The sequence below is a fragment of the Macrobrachium rosenbergii genome, chromosome 11, assembly GCF_040412425.1.
Source record: "Macrobrachium rosenbergii isolate ZJJX-2024 chromosome 11, ASM4041242v1, whole genome shotgun sequence".
In the NCBI taxonomy this organism is placed as follows: Eukaryota; Metazoa; Arthropoda; class Malacostraca; order Decapoda; family Palaemonidae; genus Macrobrachium; species Macrobrachium rosenbergii.
In genome coordinates this window covers 46,360,273-46,387,735 of record NC_089751.1, presented here as the reverse complement: position 1 = coordinate 46,387,735, position 27,463 = coordinate 46,360,273, and the positions used below count along the sequence as shown (strand labels likewise).

The following is a 27,463-nucleotide window of genomic DNA, read 5'->3' as shown; positions in this document are numbered from 1 at the left end:
GGTGGATGAGGAAGTGTAGGAAGTATCCCTTCCTATGTATTTAGCTCTTCGCCTTGTTCATGGTATTGAATTCTTGGGAAGCCTGGAGGGTACAAGAGTGGAGTGCCCACAGTATTTTAGTGTTGGGTAGCGGTCATGTTAATTTTTATGGTGTAGGTGATTTTGCTGTGGGTTTTTTGTTGTGTTTTGGTACTGTTCCCCGGGCAGGGGCAATTGTATGAGCTTTGTTGGCCTTCGGTTTTGACCTTAGTCACAAAATTCTTGCTGTATATTCTGTCAGCCATCTGAGTACTCCTTAGCTGCAGAATATCCCACTTCCATAGAGACGACTCTGGTTATACCGCCATGTCTCTACAGGTTGAGATGAGCCAACCAGAGGCAGTAATTATCTGTGCAGCTCTCTCACCAGGTAAGGAAACAACAAGCATTGTCTCAATGTTAGTCTATTTTAGGTCATTAGCTTCTCATATGTAGAATGTCAATTTACTGTCCACGATTCCCCACCACCTTTCAATGTGGAATCAGCTAAGTAGTTACTGGCTAAGTTACTTATATAAAAGTGGCATTTTTTTGATAAAATAAAGTTTTATACTTACCCAGTAATTATGGATGGAGCCCGCCCTCCTCCCTGCGCATGAACATAAACAAATTGATCTATTGGCTTAATTGTTCCTGTATCTTACCCCGAAAGTGGGCTGGGTCTTGTCACCTACACAAAACAAAAGAATCGCTGCCAAGGATTTCAAAATTTAAGTTTCCGTTCAAGTAGAAACTCTTAACTAAGTAATTATTGGGTAAGTATTTGTAAAACTTTAGTTTATCATAAAAATTTAATATTTTGAGGGCATTCCATTACTGTTGAAGCAGCACTTGTTACCATGTAGATGTTCCCATCCACCGTTGAATGGTATTGGTCTTGTGTTTTGCAGGCCAGCACTGATCACTTGGTAGTTCAGCTTGATAAGTGCTTGATGCTGGTACAACATTATGTTACTTAGCTATGAATCCACTCTCCTTATATTGTTTCAGTTGGTATTTTGTTCATAAGAGAATATAGGCATTTGTCTTTATTTGTAGTACCTTTGTTGAAAGCTGTTCTGACCGAATCTTCGCTGGCTTGACCCCTGCACTTGCTGGATGGTATTTGCTGTTCTCCCCCTGCTTGGTCTGAGGAGGGTATGCATGGACCAGATTGCACCTTGGACTTTGGTTGGTGTAATGGTGGTTCCCATAACTATCATTGCTGCTGCGTTGGTTCCTGCCTCTTGTGTTTTTGCAATGATAACTCTTAGGTATCCCCAGGAGTATAGTCATACTGGACGACCTCTTAGAATGCCCATCTAGAGGATTCAGATTTGGCCTAAAAGCTCCTTGCATCCCTTGGTCTCACATGACCCCATTGCTTCATTAATTGCCTCTCCATGCAAGATGAGTTGCTGATGCTCTGCTGATGTTACTGCCTGTACCTCCTGTCCTATCAGGAATGCTTGTCTTGACCTTGTCCCATGTGGGCCTGGGTGCATTAGGAGAGGCTTGAGGTTGTATTGGGTCAAATAAGTACTGTTGTGTTTAATTTTCCCATCCTTTTCACTTTCACCTTTCTCCTTATCTTTGCAGTGCTGTAAGGAGACCTTGAATGTAGTCCTTCAGAAAAAGTGTTAAGAAGTCTTCTTATGGCTGGCACTTTCCTGCTGAGAGTGAGGGCAATCCATTCATTCAGGTAGTTAGGTGATCAGGAGTGTGGGTGGCAGATTTGCTCGCACGTTTGCCCTTAGGCACTGTGACAATGACCTGGCCTGGGAGCTTGGCAGCCTGTCCCTCAGGATGGTTTTACTGTTTCAGTGGTCTCCCATTTCTCATATACTGAGCTGGTCACAGTATTTTCCCTAGGATTGTCTAATTCTCTCACCCTCTTCACGTATGTGTGGGTGATGCTGGAGGAAGACATTTTGCAAGTCAACAACAGCTGGGGGTCAGGAGATCATTGATCCCTCTGCTGAATATGTTTATCAGACTCAGTAGAAGATGGAAACCCCACATTCCATGTTGGCTTTTATCAGGGATGATGACTTGTATTTTGTAGACTTGAAAGATGCCCATTTCCAGATTGGAAACATCTATCAGGACTCAGAAGTACATCCAGTTTGTTTTTGTACATGCAACTTACCCGTCAGATATATACTTAGCTATAGTCTCCGATGTTCCCGACAGAATTTCAAAACTCGCGGCACACGCACAGGTAGGTCAGGTGATCTACCATAACCGCCGCTGGGTGGCGGGAATAGGAACCATTCCCGTTTTCTAATCAGATTTTCTCTGTCGCTGGTTCCGGCAACATCTGTTGTTGGTTCCTCCTGCTTTGATTTTCGTTTCTCGCTTGCTGAGGATCTGTTTTGGCCTGATTTTGGTGACGTATTGGATCTTTGGTTTGGCATACGCTATTGTGGACTGTTTTTTGGATTTGCTTTTTGGATTGTTCATTAAGATGTCTGATGTTAATGTTTCGCCTGTGTTCCGTGTGTGTGCTAGGCAAGAGTGTAAGGTGAGGTTGCCGAAAGCTTCGGTAGACCCTCACACTGTATGTATGAGGTGTAGGGGGAATGATTGTTCTTCGGACAATAGGTGCAAGGAGTGTGAGAAATTGTCTGATCAAGAATGGAAGGTTTTGACTTCTTATTTGAAGAAGCTTGAAAAAGATAGAGTTAGGAAGGCTTTCTCCAGAAGCTCGAGTAGGTCTCGCTCTGCTGAGCACGAAGTAGAGATTAACACAGTAGACTCTCCTAATCCTTTGGTTTCAGCCCCTTCTCCCTTCATCGAACCTGTGGATTCGTCCTCTGAAATGGCTGCGATGAAAGCGGAACTTCTTGGATGAAATCGCAACTGCGCGCGATGAAGGAAGGTAAGAGTGACAGTGATATGTGCAGTGTCCCCAGTGCAGTGGAGGGGGCGTCTGATCGGCTCCGCATTGCTCCTAGGCCTAGACCTCTTCCAAACTCCCAGGACCAGTGGAGGAGGAATGTCGAAAGCCGCAGGGAGGATGTAGAGCATCCCCAACGATCAGGCGTCCCTTCGGCAGATCCTGTAGTTGCGTCCCAGGCTGCCTTGGATCGCCATAGAAAAGGCATCCTGAAGAAGTGTTTCTCGTCGTCTGACGAGCGTCTTCTCCGAGGCGCGGTTGGAGTTCGCTGAGGAGTCGCGCCCTCTGAAGAGATCCTGGAAGGCTCCTAGAGTAGACCTTTTGGACTCGAGCCCTGAGCGCTTCCCGAGGATTCTCCTATAGTCAGGAAGAGAGCTCGTAGATCCCCCTCCTCCTCTCCAACAGGAGTTAAGGATTCGACGAAGAAGATTTTGATCGGCCTCCAGGAGCAGTTATCGGCACTTGTTGGATCTCTTGCAAAGGATACCTCGTCTCGTAGGAAGGATGACTTTCTTCCTATTAAGAGTTCCAGGAAGCTCTCTTCTTCAGCTCGTTGCTCTTCTCCTGCCAAGCTTCCTTCTACTAGCAAGTTTTCTTCGTCTCGTAGGCGCTCTTCGCGAGCAGGCGCCCGTCTCCAGCAGGCGCACTTCTTCCAGGCGCTCGTCATCGGAGGGAAGCGCCTCTCCTTCCAGGCGCACTTCGCCCGCGCAGTACTTCTCCTTTGGACAGGCGCTCGTCGTCTTCCAAGCTCCCTCCTTCCGGCAGACACCGCTCTCCTGCCAAGCGCCCTCGCTTTAGGGCCTCCTCTCCTGGAAGGCTTTCATCAGTGGACAGGACCCCCCTCTCCTGTCAGGCGCCCGTCGGTGTCAGGCGCCATTCTCCTGGTAGGCGCTCTTTGTTGGACAGGAGTGCTTCTCCATCCAGGCTCGCTTCTCCTGATAGGTGCTCTTCTTCTTTTAAGCCTTCCTCTCCGCCTGCTGCTTTGGAGGAAGTATCAGAGGAGGAATCTCCTAAGGATGCTGGAGTTTCAGATTACAAACGTTTGGCTTCGGTTCTGATTCAGGAGTTTGGAGATTCTCTTTGTCATGCTGCCCCTCCTTCTCCGGGATCTTTGTGGGACAGCACCAAGTCAGCAAGACCCTCTTCGTTCGTCAAGATGCGCCCTACGATTTCGATGAGGAAAGCCTTTAAAGGAGTCGGAGAATGGATGCAATCTAAGAAGGATGCAAGCAAGACGGTTTCTCTTTCCCCCTTTGAAACTTTTGGGAAAGTCAGGAATGTGGTATGAGACCAAGGAGCCTATGGGGTTGGGGCTCCCACATCAGCTGACGAGATTTTTCTAATCTGGTAGACTCCTCCAGGAGACTTTCTCTTTCTTCAGCGAAGGCGACTTGGGAATGAGCGAAATGGACCATCTCCTCAAGGGTCTTTTTAGAGTTGTGGAGGTCTTCAACTTTATGGATTGGTCTCTTGGAGCTTTGGCCAACAGGACTCGGGACCCCGAATTCCTGTGTATGGATGACTTTGTGAGTGTTTTGTCTTGTTTGGACAAAGCCGTGAGGGACGGTTCCGCGGAAGTCGCTGCCTTATTCGGAGCTGGTATACTCAAGAAGAGGTCAGTATTCAGCTCTTTCCTCACGAAGTCTGTGTCTCCTCTTCAGAGATCCTCTCTTCTGTTTGCTCCTCTTTCTCCCCACCTTTTTCCTCAAAATTTGGTGAAGGAGATTTCTCGCTCATTATCAGAAAAGGCGACACAGGATCTTTTGGCCCAGTCATCGAAGAGGATCAGACCTGTCCCTTTCGCCAAGAAGGAGAAGGCTCCCTTTCAGGAGCCCTTTCGAGGTGGTCCTTCGTCTAGATCCTCCTTCAGAAGCAAAAGACCCGAGAGAAGAGGAAGGTCTTCCTCTCGTCCGATCAAAAGGACCAAGTGAGGAACGAGTACTCCAGACGACAGTGGGTGCCAGACTGTTACAATTCGCCGAAGTCTGGGCACAGAGAGGGGCGGACGACTGGTCCCTCTCCATTCTAAGAAGAGGCTACCTTATCCCCTTCAGGGAAAGTCCTCCCTTAACATCAACTCCCAGGGAGTTATCCGCCAGCTACAGGGATCCCGTCAAGAACCAGGCTCTTCTTCTAGCAGTGGAACAGATGCTAGAAAAGGAAGCAATAGAACCGGTTCAAGACCTCCATTCCCCAGGGTTTTACAATCGTCTTTTTCTGGTTCCGAAATCCTCGGGGGGTTGGAGACCGGTTCTGGATGTAAGCGCCCTGAATTTCTTCGTGATCAAGACGAAGTTCAAGATGGAAACTACCTCTTCGGTTCTTGCAGCTCTTCGTCCAGGGGATTGGATGGTCTCCCTGGACCTGCAGGACGCTTACTTCCACATTCCCATTCATCCCTCGTCAAGAAAATTCCTGAGGTTCGTGATTCGGGGAAAAGTTTTTCAATTCAGGTCCCTGTGCTTTGGACTTTCGACGGCCCCACAAGTGTTCACGGGCATCTTAAGGAATGTGGCACGCTGGCTTCACTTAGAGGGTGAGTGGGGATATCAATGTATCTCGACGATTGGCTGATCCGAGCTCAATCAAAGGAAAGTTGTCTGGAGTACTTGTCGATCACCCTAAATCTGACACAGTCCCTTGGACTATTAGTAAATCTACAGAAATCCCAGGTTGTTCCGCAGCAGAGCATTGTTTACCTGGGGATTCTGATGGATTCTCGGGATTTTCTAGCCTTTCCATCCCAGGAGAGAATAGATCGCTGCATAGAAAAGGTGACAGTCTTTCTAAGGAGAGAACATTGTTCGGCGAGGGAGTGGATGAGTCTGCTGGGGACCATTTCTTCGCTGGAACAGTTCGTCTCCTTGGGAAAACTTCATCTGAGACCGCTTCAGTTCTACCTAAAGGAGAGATGGGACCAGAAGTCTCAGGACTTAGCAACTTTGTTCCTAATTTGGACAAGGTAAAGAGGATCTCAACTGGTGGTTAGACCCTCGAAAATTAAACAAAGGACTGTCTCTTCAGTTACAGGCCCTACCCTAGTGTTGTTCTCAGATGCCTCGGAGTCGGGATGGGGGGGCAACACTAGGGTCGAGAGAAGTGTCAGGCACCTGGGAAGGAGACCAGGTGAACTGGCACATCAACAAGAAAGAGCTGACAGCGGTACATTTGGCTCTCATCAAGTTCGAGTTCCTAGTCTCAGGACAAGTAGTCCAAGTGAACTCAGACAACACTACTGCCCTGGCTTATATAAGAAAACAGGGAGGAACACACTCCTTCTCCCTTTACGAAACGGCAAAAACGTTGCTGTTATGGGCTCAGGAGAGGAAGATCAGACTCCTCACCAGATTTGTACAGGGAGAAAGGAATGTGAGGGCCAACCTTCTCAGCAGGAAGGATCAGGTCCTTCCCACAGAGTGGACTCTCCATTCAGAAGTCTGCGGAAAGCTGTGGAACCTGTGGGGAAGGCCGAATATCGACCTTTTTGCAACCCACTGGAATGCAAGACTGGAAAACTACTGCTCTCCGATATCGGACCGAGCAGTTGCAATAGACAGTCTTCTCCTAGAATGGACAGGATTAGACGGGTATGCTTTTCCCCATTCAAGATCCTGGGAGAAGTGGTAAGGAGGTTTGCGTCGTCGGAAGGCGCGAGACTGACCCTGGTAGCTCCGTTTTGGCCAGCTCAAGATTGGTTCACAGAGGTACTGGAATGGATAGTAGATTTTCCCAGATCGCTTCCACACAGGAACGATCTTCTCAAACAGCCCCACTTCAACAGATTCCACAAGAATCTCCCGCTCTCAGTCTAACTGCCTTCAGACTATCGAAGGTCTGGTCAGAGCGAAAAGGGTTTTCGCACAAAGCTGTGAAGGCTATTGCAAGAGCCAGGAGATCCTCAACCCTTCGCGTCTACCAGTCGAAGTGGGAGGTCTTTAGAAGATGGTGCAGGACCAATAAGATATCCTCTTCCAGTACCTCTGTGACAAACATTGCTGATTTTCTTATCTTCCTGAGGGAACAATGCAACCTCGCTGTATCCACAATTAAAGGATACAGGAGTATGTTATCATCAGTTTTCAGACACAGAGATCTGAATATCTCTGAAAACAAAGACCTTCATGATCTTATAAGGTCTTTTGAAACGTCGAAATTCATGACTTCGAAACCTCCCAGTTGGAATCTAGACATAGTCTTGAAATTCTTAATGTCTAAGAAATTCGAACCTCCTCATCAAGCTTCCTTCAGGGATCTCACCAGGAAGTCACTTTTCCTCTTTGCCCTCGCCTCAGCTAAGAGAATAAGTGAAATACAAGCCTTAGACGGTAAAGTTGGTTTTAAGGAAGGTTGGCTGTATGCTCCTTTAAACCATTCTTCCTAGCGAAGAATGAAAATCCTTCTAAACTGTGGCCAAGAACCTTTGAATTAAAAGGTCTTTCTTCAGTGTGGGACATGAGTTGGAGAGGACTCTATGCCCTGTCAGGAGCCTTAAATTCTACATAGAAAAGAAGAAATTACTGGGAGGATCGGTGAAAGTCTTTGGTGCTCTGTCAGGGATCCTTCACGGCGCTCTCAAAGAATGCGATCTCTTTTTATTAAACGTCATCAGGGAAGCGCATATCTCGTGTGAGGATGAGCACTTTAAGCTCCTTAGAGTGAAAGCACACGAAGTGAGAGCCATTGCTACATCCTTGGCTTTTCACAAGGCGTTGTCTCTCCAGTCTATTATAGAGGCAACTTATTGGAGGTGTAATTCAACGTTCGCATCTCATTACTTACGAGATATTAGAGTAACGTATGATAAGTGCTTCTCTCTAGAGCATAACGTATCGGCAGATTCGGTGCTGGGACAGGAGCTGAATCCAATCCTATTTAGTTTAGTTAATTCAGTTGTTTTTAAGGCTTGGTGATGTGTTTTTATGGTTGGTTGAAAAGGGTGGTGGAGTTATGCTTCCCCTTTCAATTCTTATCACTAACAAGGTTAGGATTGGTCAGGTGGTCGGGATTGGTTGTCATGTTCCTTGTATTTTTTATGGACACCTAGCTCTGTCATATAAGAGGGATAGCCCCCATTGATACGATTCAGGTGTAGGCTCGGTCATGTAAGTGGGTCAGCCCCTTTGACACGATCCGCTATAGGCTCGGCCATGTTAGTGGGTCATCCCCCATTGGCACGATCCAGAAGGGCTGTCAGTCACAGGTCACATCCTCGCTGAAGCTCCTGAGGCAAGCAGACTCATAGACAGTATCCATGAAGTCTTCTGCCCAATCAGGTAAGAACCATGGTTTTTGTTTATCCTACAACATATGTTGTTTCCCGTTTTTAGTTATTTGCTGTCTCTTGCCCTCCTCCAAGGGTGCCATTCAGCTAAGTATATATCTGACGGGTAAGTTGCATGTACAAAAATGATATTTTTATGATAAAAATAAAGTTTTGTACATACTTACCCGCAGATATATCTGATGTCTGGCCCAGCCAGCCTCCCCTCAGGAGACAGGTGGAAGAGAAAATCTGATTAGAAAACGGGAATGGTTCCTATTCCCGCCACCCAGCGGCGGTTATGGTAGATCACCTGACCTACCAATGCGTGTGCGCGAGTTTTGAAATTCTGTCGGGAACGTCGGAGACTATAGCTAAGTATATATCTGCTGGGTAAGTATGTACAAAACTTTATTTTATCATAAAAATATCATTTTTGGAATAGTTTGTACAATGTAAGCTCCATGTTTTGGGTTGTTAGATGCCCCACATCTGGTCATGCACGTGTTCAATGTGTTGTCTTCTTGTGCCTATTTACTTTGGATCCTTCTACTTTGGTATTTCGATGATTGTGGCAGCTTCAAAGGTGTAATTACTTTAGGGTTGGGACTGATTATTCTCATTTGTGACCTGGAGAGTGTTATTAACCAGAGCAAGTTGGATTTTCTGTTAAAGTAACAGGAAAAGTACCTGTGGACTCTCAGGTCAGCATTTTCAGGTAGGTTTAAGAATGGCTCCTGTCTTGACAGTAACAACCAGCTTAATTTTTTAGAAGATCATTCTCAGTCACCTGTTGTTCCTTAGCAAGCTCATCCCTCACTGGCAGATCATTGTGACAAGATTTTGAGAATTTTATTGAATTCCTACTGCTGGAGATACTTATGTTCTCAAGATGCAATGAATGGGGTTGGGCATGCACACTTGGATAGCTTGTTTGCTGTAGGTGTGTGGACTCAAGAAGGTTCTTTCATGCCTGTCAGTGGTCTGGAAATGGATGCCGCATTTTTGGTACTGCAAGCATTTTGGGATCAGTGGATGGGTCACCCAGCAGTGCTTAACACGACTGTTGGCATATGTCAATGAGGAAAGGGGGTCCTCCCTCTTTCTCTTTGACACTTTGCAAGGCAGTTGCATGAATGAGTGGTTTGCCATGCTGAATATAGTGGTAGACAAGCTCAGTTGTCAGGTCTGGTCATAGGGACCGATTGGTTTTTTAAGGTCAGAGTATAGGGTCAGAGTGGACTGTGCATCCACATACAACATAAAGGTATATTCAAGATTTGGGTAACAATGGCTATCGACCTGTTTGCCACTTAGCTAAACAGGGAGCTCTCGGTGTTTTGCTTTCAGGTTATGAACCCGTGGGCTGCACTGGAGAATTCCTTTTAATGCCTATGGGGCAACCTTCATATGTGTCAGCCATTTTAAAAAATGAACAACCCATTATACATTAAAAGTTGGTCTAATTTCAGTGAAGGACTCGCCTGGAAGCAAGACCCCCCAAATATCAGCCGATCTATTTGCAGCAAATAGGTAGCCTGTGTCAGGGCTGTGAAGGGAGCTTTTAAAAAAAATCCCTGGTGACAATGTTCAAACCTCAAAAGGTGAAGGTCCAGCAGAGAGAACTTAACAGAGGATGAGGTTGGTCTCTCCAAAGGCCTGACACAAATGAGGGGTCTTTTTTTGTACCAATTGAAAGACCTGGTTAACATCCTTATAGATACTGAGAATATTTTAAAAAAAAGAGATATTTACACCATGTACTTCCTTAAGAGAGCAAAGAGCACTTGGTAATGTTGATTAGCCCAAGTAACTTCAGCAAAATAGTTTGACTAAATGGTGTGGTAACTTAAAAAAAGTTGTTAAACCTGTATGACCTTTTCTACTTTGCTAGACTGAAGGTGACTGAAGTAAGTAGCAGCCAATATAGGCATGAACACTATAAAATTTGATGTATCTACCAAATCAGAGGGGGAATTTTTCCAAATCTACCAACTCACCCAATAAAACAAGACATCTAGGACCTTAAGTTCCACTATAATCCTAGAACTAGTGACATGTGCATTCTACCAAACCTATTCCTTATAACTCAATGGAGATTGCTTATGTATTGGCCTTTGTTCATGGCCTAGAACATATGGAACTGTCTACCTCTCTGCAGCCTGAGCATCCTATAGGGTAGCAGAGATAGAATGTCACTGACCTTTTCATAGGTCCCAGTACAATACACAGTTCTAAGTCAGTCTGGCTCCTTGTTTCTGTAGTCAGATCTAATATCGTTGGTTTTAATAACTGTAAGAAGTAGTATCTAAATCTTTACAAGGGAGGTCTTCAACAAGATAATTGTCCATCTCTGGGGAATTGGAACGAATCTAGAGGTAAGTCTGTCATCTTGGATAGCTTACAAACATGATATCTTCATACATGTATTCCCTGCAGAGGGCTAGTGCTATCATTCCTTAGTTGTGCATACTTTCTAGCCTTTTACTTTACCTTCATTTCTGCTTCTTTTCTTCAGTATTGCTGTCCAAATACTCCAACTCGCCTTTTGCGGTCTTAAGCATTGAATGGCCAAAAGGACTCCAGTGCTTGGCTTGATTGCCTAAATTTCATAAATCTTAATTTCATACATGCATTTCATGGGCTGTAAATGTAGAACTATAACATCAAAAGTGGTTGGGAGAGAATTTTTCATGTAACATACTATAATGGTGGAAATATCCAAATAATTTTTTGTAGGAGTAAATATAAAGTATCCATTTAGATGCAATTTATTAGAATATATAGTTCTTATTGCCAGTAGATAACTGTTTATGGAAACCTAAGATCTTAGGGGAGTGGTGCTGTCAGTGCACCTCATGTGGTGCACTGTAGGCATTACTAAAGGTTATTTGTAGTGTCCCTTTCGACCCTAGCTACACTCACTTTTTTGCCTTTTACTTCTGTTCCCATTTCCTTTCTTCAATCTTGCTGTCCAAACATTCCAGCTACCTCTTTATGCTGTCTTTAGTGTAAAATTAAATATTAATTATAAGGCCAAATTTATAACCATATATATATATATATATGGTTTTAATAAAAATTTTCAGAAAGTAATTATTTTTACTCGTTACTGATAACTACTAACGTTTTCCTGATGTTGGTTTTTTCTTTTTTTGCAGATTATGTATATTTTGAAACATCCTCAACCTCACCATATCAAATTAGGAGAATAGAAGAACTTAATAAGGTAAGGCTATACTAGTGAATGTTGTTTGAACAATAGCATTCACATGTTTGCCTCATGATTTATATTTTGCAGATCCTGGTATTAATTCAGTTTGGTATAAAGAATTTGACTTTTTCCAGCAGCTTATTATATTATCAGGTATTTCACTTCATGAACTATTAATGAAATTTAGTATTCTTACCCAATTTTTGAAACTATGCCATCACATACTAACCTCTCAGTAACTTGTTTGAAATTGTGAAAGTAAGTTTTATAGCAAAATGATTTTGCAAAATAGTTATAAACAGCAAAACCAATCCTTAAGTCCTAACATGATTAATGGGCCTCCTATTTATGCTGTTTTCCAGTCTTTAAATGTTGTTGGGGCTACTAATCCTCTTGGATATGGTATGCCTAAAATAGTATGTTATTTATTAAAAAATTACACTTGTATAAACAAACTTTAATTTTCAAAATGTATCCTAATGTTCTGATGCATGATGTACCCTAGCCTAGGAATCCTTAGAAATCTGGACTCAAACTGTATACAAATGAAAAACTACTTTTTTTTTTTTTAACAAATTTGGGTCAAATGTTATAGGGGTATTCTCAGTAATTTAAAACAAGAAGCTGCACAGCTTTACTTCATTAACGACTGATTAATTTTTTAGGGATTGACCTAAGAAATTGCACAGCTTTACTTCATTAACCACTGATTCATTTTTTAGGGATTGACCTAAGAAATCTCCCTCTATTCCTCGCACCCCACCCACCCATCTGCTGATTGTATGGTGAAAGGTCTGACCTAGTAATTTTACATCTCTGGTTGTGTTGCTTATGTATGTGTTTTTTTTAAGTTGAATAGGAATGTAATGTTCAGTATATTCAGTGGGCAAAGTTGAAGGATTAGGACAAGTTTTTTTTAGTGTGGTATATTTACCAGTGTAAGAAATGTATAAGTTATTTTTTAAAATTTCATATTACATTTATTGTAACTCATATTTTTACTTTGTAGAATTTTTTCATCGTATAAGCATTGTGGCTATGTATTTAAAGGAATGGGTAGTTCATGGGAATTTTGTAAGAAATGAAAAAGAACTTGCTTTAGAAGCTTTCAAGCAGTTATGTTTTATTTTATAGTTCCTGCTCTTATTTACTCAAGTTTTTTTAAATAAATATCCAGTAGGCAATACTATACAAGTAGGTATAGAAAACACATTACCAACACTGCTGATAGTGTTGCATTGATGAACTGATTGTTGTGCCATAATTTTGGATGATGCAATTGTTAGGCCAAGCAAACGTTTCCCTTTTAATAAGTATTCAGAAGTGTAGGCTTAGTTCAAATACAGTACACATGAAGATTATTTTCCTTTTGTCTGAAGCGTAGGCGTAGTTCAAATACACATGAGGATTATTTGCCTTTTATCAGAAGTGTAGGCTTAGCTAAAATATGCATGAGCATTATTTGCCTTTTATTGACAAACTACTATGCATGTAGGTTTTTGAATCATATGTAGAGTTATAAATCTTTATGAAAGTTAAACATTCCATCTCCCACCATATTTCTTCTTTGGTTTGTGTTTTAACATTATGAACAAGATAGGTGTTTTTAAGGGATTTAAAGGGCTTTTCTCAACTTGAGTAAATTTTCAGTGTTCATAAAAGGTTCTGGAACCTAATGCTTATGTATATTTATATAGGGGAGTCACTATACGTGAATACATGTTCATTGGCTACATGTTGCTTTTCCAAACATATACATTGAAATGCTTTAAACTATAAGTAACGTGCTTACTCAGCTGATCTCAAGTTTACACCTCTCATTTAAGAATGGATACATTGGATGACCATTATCAGAATAGATATGTGGCTTAGAGGTCTCATTAACTGATTCAAAAGAATGAAAAGTAACCAGTAGTCTCAATAAACAGGTTTAAGAAAATAAGCACCCACATAATACTGGCATTTAGCAACCCTCAGTACTGTAGTGCTACAGCAGCAGGAACAATGACAGACCTTGCAGCTGTGCTTGCACCTGTTTGGAATTTTGCTTTAGTGAACTTCTAAGGAGAAGATTGGGTGAATCAACAGATCAGTTTTCCTTTCCATAAATTATATGAAGCTGATGTAGATGTTGAAGTGTGTCACATCCTTGCTAATGTGGGCCATTAAGAAAAAGGAAAATTCTGAAAAAACAGCTTAATTCTGCAACTGTTATGACCACATCCTGTGTAGCCATTCCTTTTAGTATGTATGAAGCATCCCAACCCCCATCATCTTTTGGGGTGTTCTATCTTTCCTTTGTATTGGTCACACTTTTGTCACCAAGTGGCATTTGGCTATAGCTCATGTGACCCTAATGCAGGTTCCCCGCAAGGGGTAGTTCCCTCATTACATCTCACATGGTGCACTGTAGGCATTACGTCCTTCGTAGCATCCCCAGCTGCAACCTGTAATTCCTTTTACCATACCTCCATTCACATTCTCTTTCCTCCATCTTACTTTCCTCTGTATCCTAATGATTCTTTCATATTGGAACTGCACAGTTTTCTTTATGTTACAACTTGAGAACTTTACTCTCAATTTCCTTTTCAGCTCTTAATGACCTGAAAGGTCCTAGCGCTTAGCCTTAGACCTAAATTTTGTATTCCATTTCTAATGCAGATCAGCATTTAACAGTTGTAACATATGTAAATATCCAAACTTCAGCTACAACTTTGTCAAGCTAGGAAACAAATCAGTCAAAGAAAGTAGTTCAGAATCTTCATCTGTTTTGGTGTATTTGATTATTAAATTTTTAGAGTGCAGTATATTAAACAGAATGTAAAATATGTTATTAAAAACAAATTCTTCAGTCAGCCCCTTGAAGAGTTCATTGTTTCAGCTGTGCTCTGGTTGAGTTACCTAATAATTTTAGTCCAGTGTTTATTGTTATATAATTTTAATAGACAGTTAATAATGTGCATTAATACACTGTGCAACATAACTGAAATCCTTTGATTAATGAGTTTTTATCATATAAAAGTGTGTGTTTAATAGGGAGATAAAATACCTGTGAGAGACATTCCTTGTCCAAGATTTTTAGTTGAACTTTTTACTCTTGGGTACATGGTTGTGATATCACATGTTTTTGACATTTTATCTCAAATCCATGTTTTTTTCCACATCTTTTTGGATTTGCATTCAGTAGTAGGGTACAGTAAAAAGGTGAGGCTGAGATGGACTTTCAGATGGTTATGTGAGTTTCATATGCACTTTGACAATCCTATATTTACCTGAACTTAGTATTATTATAAAAATTAAACAATGCTGCTAGCTGTCTTAGGCTCATGGAAGTACAGCAAATTATGCTCGTATAATTTGTAATAGCAAACCTGTTTCTTTTGCACCCTTACTAAATTGAGACTAGATGCCAGGTAAAGTACATGAAAAGAAAAGTTCAATATAATTGTTTTAATTGACATTGGTTTTTGTAATGAAAATGTTTAGGATGTGCATTTGCCTGCATTTCATGTGTGGTTATGTAGTGATGGATTCTGCAGATTGATAGTCATGGAAAGGTTGAACCATGTTCTGATAAGGATTCAAAGCTCAAGTTACAAGTGCTGTATTTGAATTAAAAAGCATTTTCATATAAAACCCATTGATTTTTCAGGCCTCATTTCTATGGTATGTAAATCCCAGTCCACCAGACTTGTATTAGTTGAGATCTAGAAGACTCACTGCTCATACTGTTAATAACTGATGCCATTTCTATTATTTCCTTGCTTTTCCATTAAATGAAAGAGAATTGAGCTTGAGGAGTTTGGAGAAGGTCCCCCATTACACTTACAAGTATGCTTTGGCATTATAAGACATGCAGCAAAATATCCCACAAATACACTAACAAGGTAATATGGAATGTATGATGTTCACAAACAAGAAAAAAGAAATACATACACTCCCACTAATCATAAATGTATGGATAATTAACTTGAACTAGTAGTAGCAGTGAAATGAGAAAGCAGCACTAAAATGAATAACTTTAGAACAGAAAATTTAGAACCAAAGGTACCTGCTGCTGTGAAAGATGACACACTACATTGATAAGTTACTCTTACTGAAAGTCTGCACTTAAAATAATTATATACAGAAGGAATCCTACAACTTGGTTTACTAGAAAAAAAAAATAATATAAAAAATGCTAGGTGGAGACAAGCAGTCTAAAGATGGAATGGAATGGTAAGAAAATGCTACACCTAGAAGAACAGCTGAGAATGTATGCGCATAACAGAGCCATACTCAAGAGTCGCCCTTAGCTTAGGAGGAACCAGGTTCCCATGTCTCACACTGTTTCAAGTCCTTCAGGACTAAGGAGGTTTTTATAGTCAGGTATGGATTTAGCCAGCTGAAACTGAAGCTGAAGAGAGCAAATCCGCAGACGCTTGATATCCATCTGACAACCTTGGCAGTCAGATTATAGCTTGTCTGGAATTGCAGAATAGCTTTCTTAGTGTCAGTGTCTTCCAATTGATGTGGAGAGCCAAGGTATCAAATGTCTGGAAGAAATTGACAGGTGACAGAGCCATTACTGACCAGTTGCTAAGATAGTGACAGCTGGAACCCCTTACGGTGTGTCCGCAGTGTTACTGGCAGCATTGTTTGAGTGAAGACTTGAGAAATGTCAAAATGGCCAAAACATACGATGAACCAGACTTATTTCCAAGGTGCTGGGTGGATATTCTAATGGAAATAAACATCTTGAAGGTTCAGGGAGGACAGGAAATTATCTCTCTTTATGGGCTTCCTTAGTGACCTGTCTCTATTTTAATGATGTCTTGCAAACAGACTTGCTGAGTCAGCTGAAATCTGTGACAGGCTTCCAACCATATGTCACCTTTTGGATGAGGAGGAGGTGACTGTAGTAGCATGGTGAACCATGGAGAACCTTTTTGGTAGCCTACCTTTTGATCATGGACCTCACCTTGTTCATTAAGGACTGAAACCTTTCTGAGGTGTTAGGTTGCAGTGCAAAGTCATAGGAACATGGAAAGAGGAGGCCTATCTAAGATAGAGAGGTGATACCCTTGAGAAAGAACATCAACCCCCATGATTGCCAAATTTGCCCAAGGTCTCTGGAGACAGGTCCTTACTAGAAATTGCATAATCCGGGGAAGAAACCAAAACCTATCATCTCCACAAACTCTGAAGGCGAGATTTTCTTATGAATGGAAGGGAAAAAGAGGTCTTCTACTTTGGTATTATTTACCTGTTAAGTCTAGAAAGGGGGGACTTCTTGAGAGCTGCCTGGCCAACTAAAGTTCTTGGGCACCGAATGGTGAAGGGTCATGGGTGGAAAGAAATCATTTTGTGGTGAATTCGGGGAGACATCAGCCTTCTGCAGTTGTTGCTTATATGTCTGCTTCTGTGCAAAGGGATACCACTCCTAGCTTGTCATGTGCTTCAGCTTCCGGGGACAAGGTTGTCTTTGACACAATACAAAAGTTGCAGGCCACTATTGGAATATGCCAAAGGTGTGGACATACTAAGAGTAAACAGTTATGCCAAAGTAAATGGTAATGCAAGGCCAACACATTACACTGTCTAAAACACTAACCCAAAGAAAAGCATGGTGTTTAGAAACAGATTTCATCAAATTTAGGAGCCACAAAATCAGTGGATGAATAAGCGAGTGTTAGAGGTCAAAAACAATCGAGTAATAGTACCACTAATTGAACAAGAGGTACCAACCAAAAAAAGTGTGAATACAATTCAAGGTAAATGACAGGAATAAACAAGTATTGGGAGGCAGGACAACAGATCCCAAGAAAGATAACATTACAACAAAGTTAATGATAAAAAACTGAATCCACCAAAAAATTCGTTAAACTAATAAACTGGAAACTGCAAGGGTAACTCTTTATGTCATGATAACCCATAAGGAGATAACAAACCAACATTACGCAGTGGAGACAAAAACAAAAGGTGAAGCAGATGAAAATAAATTTAAGATAGGGGAGAAGCACTACTGTTAGAAAGGCTCTTTTGGGAACTGATAGTGGTGACTTTTCTGAGGAAAAAGAGAAGATCACACCAGTAGGCAGGATGGAGACTCTAGAATAGATCTTGGCTAATTCAAGCTTTATGAGACAGGAATTTCTGTATTACAGAAGTAAGGTGCATGTGATAATTGGGGTTTTATGAAACAAACTAGGTGCAGGTTCATTGGGTACAGTGGTTGCAAAATGTAATTCCACAATGAGTAGGATAATGAATGATGGAAAGGGAAATAGCCGATTACAAGTTATCAGTGAAGAATTGATAGTGTAAAAAACTTGATAATAGAGAAGTTACATCCATAACATTCCCAGTGCTTTTTATTAATAATTTAAATATGAAAACAACATATATAGATGGAAAGATGGAACATTGTTCTCTTTATGAGGTGGAACCAATGAATGCATTGGTCCATATAGACATTGTTGGGTACACATGCTCCTCTTAGGCTGAGGCACTTTTGGTATATTGTTCATTTTTATTTTATGAAAAATTTGTGAACCTTTAGAGGCTTCACGAGTAGTGATTTTTTTTTTTTTTTTTTTTTTTATAAGGATTCTAAAACTTTGGTGATCCCAGTTTCCCCATGGAAATTGTAATGCTAATGGTATAAATTATTGTAGTGTGATTTAGAATGGGTGATTACCGAGTACAGTACAGTGTGATTTAGAATGGGTGATTACCGAGTACAGTACTAGACTAGCTGTACAAGTATTTTAAGCTGCTATTTTCTTTTTTGTAATCCTTTATTTGTAGGTATTATCAATCTTTTGTATTGTTTTGTCATATAAAAAATGGTAAATTTTGGGAACTGCTTAATTTTTGTAAGTTGTTTTGCTGGGTACAGACAAATACTTCATTTTATTCTATTATTATGAAACTCTGAACTGGATGAGCTGTTGAAATGTGGTTTGGTCATTGCTTTTAATCAGTTGAAGTCTTATCATCCTTTATTTATTATTTAGTTTGTGTCTTCATGACAGAATTTTGGAGGAGTAAGCAAGATTCCCCAAAATAGAATACCGCATTTGGAAAAAAGGAAAGCCACAAGTATCTAAAATATACAGAAATTAATATGTAAAAGAAATATATTCATAAATAAACGTGGGCTCATAGGTAAATTATAAAAAGCCTTGGAAGTAATTTTAGTTCATTAATGTAAGTTTCTGATTGATAGCCTTAGAAATATTGATATATCCCTTTATTTTTTCATTGTTGAATATAAGGAGAGTACTGAATCGTCTTAATAGGAATTGCCTTTAATTTCATAGAATGGTGTTGCCAAGTTTTAGGTGAAATGATGTAATTTTTTTTTATTTGCATACCTGTTTGGCCTGGTTTAGTAGGCCAGCATAGGCTGTAGCTCCCAATAGTGACCTGTAAGTTTATAAATAACAATGTGTAGGTAAAAAATGAAGCCTGGTGTAAACCTCTGGGTGTGGACCATGATTATTGCAGAATTTATTTCTGTTGGCCAAAAGGCCAGTGCAAGAAGAGAGTAACACTTTTTATAAATAATTTTTGTTGTTGTTGGGCACAGGTCACCATGAAACTTTCATTGGTGTTTGCACCAAATACTCTCAAAGTGTTGTTAAAGGAACACTTGCGATAACATTTGTGTACGTGTAAGACATGAAATCAGTAACGTTAGTGGTCACATGTGTTCTTGATTTTGATGGTGCCTAGGCAGGTGTGCGGTATAGCTTATTGCTAAATATGACTTAAATATTCTTAGATCAAGGCAAGTGGAAGTTTAATTTGCATAAAAGTATAGTTTCTGTGTGGAATTATACTTGAGAAGTAGATTTTGCTATGCCAGCAATATTCACATCATTGAAATCATCCTTTGTTTTAGATATGAATGTACACAGATACCTGAATTTAATGCCGAGTTTATAATGATACTTCAGGTTCATTCACTGTAGGGTTTGGTGTAAATAAATAGAATTCGCTCCAAGTAGGACTGTCTCCTTATGTGTCTGATTTTTGAAGATTACTGTTATTGAGTACTTCATGCTTAATTGTGCTCTAATATGGTAGGTGTTCTCTTAGTAGGCAATTCTGTGATTACATGTGACAAAATTTACATGTATTTTAGTTTTATTCCTAAATTTTTTTTGTTACTCTTAGTTTATAATTACTATTACAACTTCTTCGTACTAGAGTAAAGTGAGAACTTGTTGAATATTGTTAGGTAAGTGTTTATGAAATATCAAGATTCATCAAATATTGCAATGGGACCGATGTTCTTTATTGTGTTAGAAACAAAATTACCTAGGGAGTTATTGAAGCAAATAGTCAAAAGCATTAGTCAGGGTATTTAGAGAATTTTTTTCAGTGGGTATTGTCAAAGTAGTATCAAATGATATTAACTGTGAATTTTTTGTTTTGTAAAAAAATCTGTATGGCTGATTTTAACTGTTATCGTCACCTATTCTTACTGAAGCTTAACTTACTGCACAGATGTACAGTGTGTGAAAATTAATATGGAAATTACATATATAGATTATTTTTTACATTAATAGAAAGTACAATTTTAGTTGTACATCGTTGGAAGTGTATTACTTCAGTAACACTGTTTAGTTCTCAATAATCATAGTGACAACATATTTAAGCATTGTTGGCCATTATTTTTCTCATTACTTATCAGCCTGTTAGTGTTTTTCTTACCAAATACTTAGATATTTGGCGTTGAGTGTTGGTTCCTGTGGGAAATTCATTTGATTATCTTTACTTTTGTCTATTTTTCTCATAGATGATGATGCTTGGAGAATTGAATAGAAATACTCGACAATATTTCCTTTTTTGAATGTGACAGAAAGTAGTGTTCATTTTTCCATTGATGGTAAGTGAAGCTGTTGAATGTAAAGTAAGTGTGATGAAGGCTGTATTCCATTTCTGTCTAAACTAAGGGACCTGAGTGATATATGTTCAGAGAACCCAGACATTCTTCACTTGAAGTTTTAAAGCCACGGGAGAAATAGCTTTTAGGTTTGTGTTATAGTGGAGATCAAGGCAGGTGTCCATTGTCTTGGAATTATTATTATTATGTTTATATTTTTTGTCAACTAAGGCTGTTTACCCCTACAAGATGGCACATTCATACTTGAATTGTTTATTTGTGGATGACCCCTCCCCATACAGAAAATTCCCATGGCATTATCTGCTTGCATTCTTGTGTTTCCCAAAATTTAATGTCTTTCCCAGCCAAGATTTCTTTCATATCCTTGATCCAACCCTTTCTGGGCTTTCCTCTTCTCCATTCTGACACTTCAGCATCAACTCTGTCCATTCTTTCCGAATAACCAAACCATCTCGGTGCAGTGATCCATCCTTCACATACCCTAGTCTTTTAAACATACAGTATGCATCCATATTTCTCATTCTTTTGATTCTTTGTATTACACATAAAGAGTTCATCTTTACACTCAATTTTTTCTTTCATTTATACTTCCACTTTAGTTCCATAAAGGAGAGCTGGTTCAACATTCTCTCACACAGCATTATGAAAAATCAAGTCCTCCCAGCCGTACACATCCCGTGCTACCTTTCTGGGGCTCACCTCTGTGACTGTCACAGTTCTGTCACCCTGCTTTACATGTGTGTTTGTGCGTATCCTCATGATCTTAATCTTACTGTTGCGCATGCTTAATCTCAACTTTCGTGTCGAGCAGACACTTTCAAAATCTTTTACTATTTCTGTGGTTTCTCTTCATTATCCCCAATATGCACTTTATCATGTGTAAACATGAACCATTCAGTGCTCTATACTTGACACACTTTCATATCCCCCAACTTTGCTTGTACTGCATCTACTATTCCATCTCTGACTCCGGCCCACTTTTACATCAAACTAGTCACTCCCTTCTTTGCCTCCATCCTAGAACTTCAGTATCTCGACGGCTTATCTAATTTACCTCAAATTCTCATCACCCTCCACGTGCCTTATCAGTTCTTGAGATTAATTTTTTGTGAAATATGACGTGTATAACAAGAATATGAATTTTGAAAATAGGTATCAAACTTAGTTTTTACGGGCTATTCTCACCTCAAGTCAAAGGTTAACATGCCGACTGGGCATTGTTTTTTTTATTATTATTATTATTTATAAGGCAGCAGACAGCCGCAGCGCGTTATGGCGTTGAGCACTCCATCTATAAAAGCGTAGGTTCGTATCCTAGGAAAAATACAGATTACTTTGAATTTGGTTTATGGTAAAATATTACACTGTGTGTGCAGTTTGTAATGTGTATACATTTGCCCGTCATGTATTTTGCATATTTTAAAGTTGTCATTGATTGATGAATCTTACGTTTTATAAAGGGTTATGGAACGGTACATTGAAGATTGTCCTGGCTTTTCACCGCTTGGGTTGTGTATGTACGGGTCCAACCATTTCGTATGAGAGAGGATTGAAGCAAAGGAAATCGTGATTGATAAGTGATTTTCCACACACTGTATCCGGTGTTGTAAGTTCTAACACTTTCTCCTTAGATGATCCTTTTGAGTGATATAAGGTACTGTAGTTTTGACAGTCGTTTCTTTTTATCCGTTTCAGACCCCGAATGGAAACGTGGAAGCCAAAGTCATGTGCTTTTATAGACGCCGAGACATATCCTCCTCCCTTATTATGTTGGCAGACAAACATCAGAGTAAGTACCGATTTCATCTTAGCATTTTGTGTTGGTGTCTTTACCGTCTCTTTTTCTCTTGTGGTCTGTTTCGTTTTATACTGAAGGAGGCGTGGTTTGGGTACTTGGTTGGTCTGACTTTCGAATAGTACGGTACGTCAACGCACTTTGCTAAGTCAGTGAGGTGGAATCTCTCTCTCGGTAAGTCAGTGAGAATGAATAACTCGGTACGTCAGTGAGAATGAGTCTCTCTCTCTCTCTCTCTCTCTCTCTCTCTCTCTCTCTCTCTCTCTCTCTCTCTCTCTCTCTCTCTCTCTGTAGGTCATTGAGAATGAAAAGTCTCTATGTCATTGAGAATGAAATTTTCTCTCTCTCTCTCTCTCTCTCTCTCTCTCTCTCTCTCTCTCTCTCTCTCTCTCTCTCTCTCTCTCTCGGCAAGTCAGTGAGAATGAATAGCTCTCGGTATGTCGGTGAGAATGAATAATTCTCGATATGTCCTTTAGAATGAATCTCTCTCTCTCTCTCTCTCTCTCTCTCTCTCTCTCTCTCTCTCTCTCTCTCTCTCTCTCTCTCTCTCTCTCTCTCGGCAAGTCAGTGGGAATGAGTAGCTCTCAGTATGTCAGTGAGAATGAATCTCTCTCTCTCTCTCTCTCTCTCTCTCTCTCTCTCTCTCTCTCTCTCTCTCTCTGTAGGTCATTGAGAATGAAAAATCTCTGTATGTCATTGAGAATGAAAAACTCTCTCTCTCTCTCTCTCTCTCTCTCTCTCTCTCTCTCTCTCTCTGTAGGTCATTGAGAATGAAAAACTCTCTCTCTCTCTCTCTCTCTCTCTCTCTCTCTCTCTCTCTCTCTCTCTCTCGGATACCCTGTCATTCAGTATTTTACCCTCATAACATTTCACCTTGCAAGTAGAATAGCTGATGTCTGTTTGTGTTGTAATGTTGCTGTTTGTTGCATTGCCATCAATGATTTGTAGTCACCAGGTTTGAGGTAACCTCGTACTGCGATTTCCATACGGCAGCTGCTGACTGCGAAACATGAACTCTTACGGGGAACGGAGATGGACCGTATGGCTGGCGAAAACTTCCTCTCCTTGATAGAGTATTATTTACCGTTAAATATCTAAATATGTCATCTTTCGGAGCACTCTGGAATATTATCGATGCTGTCGATACTTCTTGTACAAGTTACAACGACTCTTCAAATTGTAATTTCGTTCTGACGAACAAGACTTGTATTTTTACTTGGATGATCGTGCAACGGAGTTGTGGGAAAACTTTCTCCATTCTCCTCTCGGGACCATGCAAGCAAATGAAGGCATAAGACGGCGGTCAGTTACCTTAAAATGAATAAACAGGGTGTGTTCGTTATCTCATTTTGAATAACTAATTAAAGGAAGTCATTTACAACGAGGGCTGCACTCACATTTTCATCGAAATCATGGCCAGGAAATTGCGCGATGGCCACATTCAGTGTACCACTGCATTTAACGCTCTCTCTCTCTCTCTCTCTCTCTCTCTCTCTCTCTCTCTCTCTCTCTCTCTCTCTCTCTCTCTCTCTCTCTCTCTCTCTCTCTCTCTCATTGGAGGTGGATTTATGCTCGCACGCTGGATATGCGCATGCCATGCACCGGCAAATGCACAGGCTGTAACTATACTTGGCTCCAATGGAAATGGACGAGGTGGAAAAAACTCATAATGCCGCATTGTACTGTTGATGTATTTGATTGTAGGTGGGGCCAGATTGGCACGCTGAAATTCGCACGGTCTCCATGATTTGTGTTGTGCAAAGTAGAACATTTCTATAATAGGTAAATAGCGCGCCGAACGGGAAACGATCGAGAGGGGGAAAGGGAAAATTGCACTCACAGATAAATTGTGTCGGCATTGTGGATGAATGCTGGGATTGATCCAATCCTCCCACTCCCTTTCTCCCTCACTAGTCTCCCCCTCCTTCCTACACCCTTCCCCACATCATCTCCCCCCCCATCTCCTCCACCTGGTAAAAAAGGTAATAATAAAGTAAAAAGCTTCTGAGCGTTGGCTGTTGGACGTTGATAACAAAATGGAGGGGAAGGTTGCAGTTATGATGATATTTCAGTTATCGACGTCTGATTTGGCACCTGTTTTTTTTTTTTTTTTTTTTTTTTTTCTTCATATTGGCACATTTTTCTAAGGGTTGCAATGACGGTCATCTGAATAACTAACCATGAGAGATGCTGGAAATAGCTGCCTCGCATGTCGCGTGCGTTCTTCTTGCATAATGTCTTCAGTGTTTCGTCAGTGGTGTTTACATTTCATCTGGTTACGTAAGTCTGTCAGTTACTCGTAACCGCGTTATTTTCCACTAGTTTAGTGTTTTTTTTTATTTTTTATTTATTAATTTTTTTTTTGAACGATTGGACTTGCTGGAACCCAGCCGATATGAATTCGCACAGCTAAGCAAAGCTTAACATTCAATGGAAACATCGTTTGAAGGGATTTCCTGGTCCCCCCCCCCCCTCTCTCTCTCTCTCTCTTTCTTCGGTAAGTGCTAAATACTTTGTATACTTTTTTAGAAGCGTGACAAAGATCTTGTTAGTTGTTTCATGGTGATATGCCTATCCGTTTTATGTTCTGAGCGCATTCCATTCTGTTTTTGAAAAAATAAAAGCAATAATGTAGTTTTGTTATCGTCTGCTCTATGCAACAGATTTGCAAAGTGTACCATGTTTATAGAAGGGTCGCCTTTTACGCCTTTAGTAGATGTCGTTTCAGTAAGGGTGATGATAAATTAGATGGAATGCAAGCCCGGCGCCATCATCTCCTTAGCAAACTTGATATTCTCCCGTTCATCTGTGTTGTCTACAGCCCTTCCATTTTCTCAGTAATCTTCACAGCACATTTTCCCTCATAAGTCCTCCCCAACCCGACCTGTTCAATCGTACCTGGGAACTGTAGATGTCAATTGTCAGTGTTCCTCGTGTACATAGATTAGAGCAGTTAAATGCTTAAGGTGATATATTCTGATTGTAATGATCGATAGGGTTCTAATCGTTGCGTGAAAGGTGTCTGAGACATAACTGTCAGTAGCAAGTGAAAGACACTTTTAGATTATCGACGAAGCGCATTACAATAGTGGATTAACCGGCTCCTATTGACTGTTCTTTATTATTTTGCAATGACCATACTGTAGCCATTAGAGTTGTCTGTGAGGTTTCAGTTCAGGTGCCACTGTGCCAGAAGCGCAGCTTATCGCAGGGAGTTCATCCTTTCATTAAAAAAAAAAAAAAAAAAAAAAAAAAAAAAAAAAAACCAGGTCGGTTTGTGGAGCGTATTCGAGTATTATTGACCAGTAATGTCCATACTTATGAGAGATGGGTATATGGCAACGGGCGATTGTCGTGACGTTTGGTAAGCAAACTGTATAACGGATCACTTGATAAGCAAATTGTATAACGGATCATTTGAATGTAGTCAGATTGGTGTACAGAAATAATACAATTTGGTAAGCGGTGGATTGAACTGAATATGAATTTCGTTTTGGTTGATTGCAGTCTACAAGGCGGTTATTCCAGTGCCCTTTGGAAATTGATTTTAATTGCATAAAGTTTTATAGATTCAGTCTGGGAGTTTTCAGGGAAGTATTTGAAAAGACGTTATAGTATTTCCTAATGACTTCCGAACTTTTGAATGATTCAAGTAGATGTGGTGAAGGAGTGTTGAATGGTTGGAATCCAACGGAGTACTACAGTACGTCTTGCTCGTTTTGCCTTGTTTGATGAGGAAAGGAAGTGTTGTAAAATGTTTCGGTAAAAATCCCCTCCGCTGGTGTGTTGACTGAAATAAAAACTAGAGTCGTCTCATTACCCTTCCATGCAACATTTGATGAGGCGACCAAGATGTGAATGGAAGACGAGAAGAGTCCTGGTCGTCGGAGTGTGTCCATCCAGCGTTTGATGCGAGACGTATTGTTTTGACGAAGGTTGTTATTGGAGGCAGGATTAACAGTCTATTAATCCTGATTGGAGGGAGATTTATTCACTGGGTTTTTTTTTCTCGCGGCTTGATGCGGATCCTCGTCTCGCTTTTGAGATAGCCGTTATAGATGCAGCCTCCTCCGCCTTTGATCAGCTCTTCCGGTGCGCAGAATGCAAAGGTCATAATGAGTATGAAAACCCCCGGGGCCGAAAACCTCTCTTTCCCGACTTTTGTTGTCTTTGTTAATAGCGCGTCATTTTTATCTCGTCCTCAAAGGGTCGACCCTTTTGAATTCGGAATTTTCCTTTCGCTTTGACATTTTATGGTGTGTTGTATGGCGGCGGCATTGTTTTGTGGCTTGTGTGATGCGGTTGTTTCAACCTGCCCCCTTGGGTTCTTAACACATGCACGCGCTCTGGAGGCAAATGAAGATGGCAAGTAGCCTACTGTACTGCACTCTACTGTACAGTGGCATCGCTGAATTTTGGGCAGTCGAGCCTTTATTTTGCCGGCGTCGATGACGATGGTCATTGGCTCTCAAAGGTAACGACTGATCAATCCAGTTTCTGTTTTCTTTTGAAGCTTTGAATTTTTTCCCCAGGTAGTGTTTTTGTTTTTGTAAAATTAACGGTATGGGTTCGTGGTGGTCGTTCCAGTTTTCTTCTCTTGGGTTTCTTCATTGATTAAAATAGAAAATGTGGTTTTATTCCAGATGCTTTGGGAACCTTTGCATTGGTATGTGTATTTATGACTTGCTTTGGTCTTGTTTTGAAAAATACGGCTAGTTGTTGAGTTCAGAGTAACATTACAGTTTCCTGCCCAATTCATATTGACTGGCTTGTTGAATATGTATGTAACTTTCGCCGATGACGTAATTCGAATTCATGTTAACGTATATATATATATATATATATATATATATATATATATATATATATATATATATATATATATATATATATATACTTCTATACGTACATATATATGTATATGTATAAATGTATATTACAGTTTGATTGATTGGTTTTTGGCCAGCGTAAAGAATCTCAGAAGCTATTCGAAAGAAGGCGAGCTGAGTGGATGTATTTTTGTAAGGGCGAAGCGGTAGGAGAGTGCCGGCTGGGCGACTGCTGGCCCCTTCGTGATTTATATGGTACCAGCAGCGACCATACCACGGTAGCAACGGAGACGGCCTCTGTGCCACCTCTTTCTGCTCCTGCTTTGGTCCACACCGAGGCCCTGAAACGAAAAGAAAAAAAAAATAGAATATAAATAAATGGGTAGAACCACAGTGGTCGAGTGGGTCCCGCTAGGTTCATTCTGCGTAGATTTTTACTTTTTGGTTTTTGGTAAGGGAGTGGTATGCAGAAGTGTGGTATGAAAATTATGGTAATTTCTTATTGCCTAATACATATGTGTACTTATAAGTATCCCCGTTGTGTATGAAGGT

The 27,463-nt window shown here is 40.5% G+C and overlaps 1 protein-coding gene across 11 annotated transcripts in view; it reads left to right on the top strand.

Moving 5' to 3' along the window:
• MTA1-like (metastasis associated 1-like) overlaps nucleotides 1-27,463 on the top strand; it is a 180,915-nt gene that overhangs the window by 14,027 nt on the left and 139,425 nt on the right. For 9 of the 11 annotated variants that reach the window (XM_067111787.1, XM_067111780.1, XM_067111779.1 and 6 more), the window contains exons 2-3: nucleotides 11,339-11,406; nucleotides 21,983-22,076. In XM_067111787.1, the coding sequence (XP_066967888.1) occupies nucleotides 11,339-11,406; nucleotides 21,983-22,076 (162 nt within the window). Of the gene's footprint in view, nucleotides 1-11,338; nucleotides 11,407-20,179; nucleotides 20,270-21,982; nucleotides 22,077-27,463 lie in introns of those variants that run through there. The other 2 variants (XM_067111784.1, XM_067111781.1) reach the window with 2 other exon arrangements.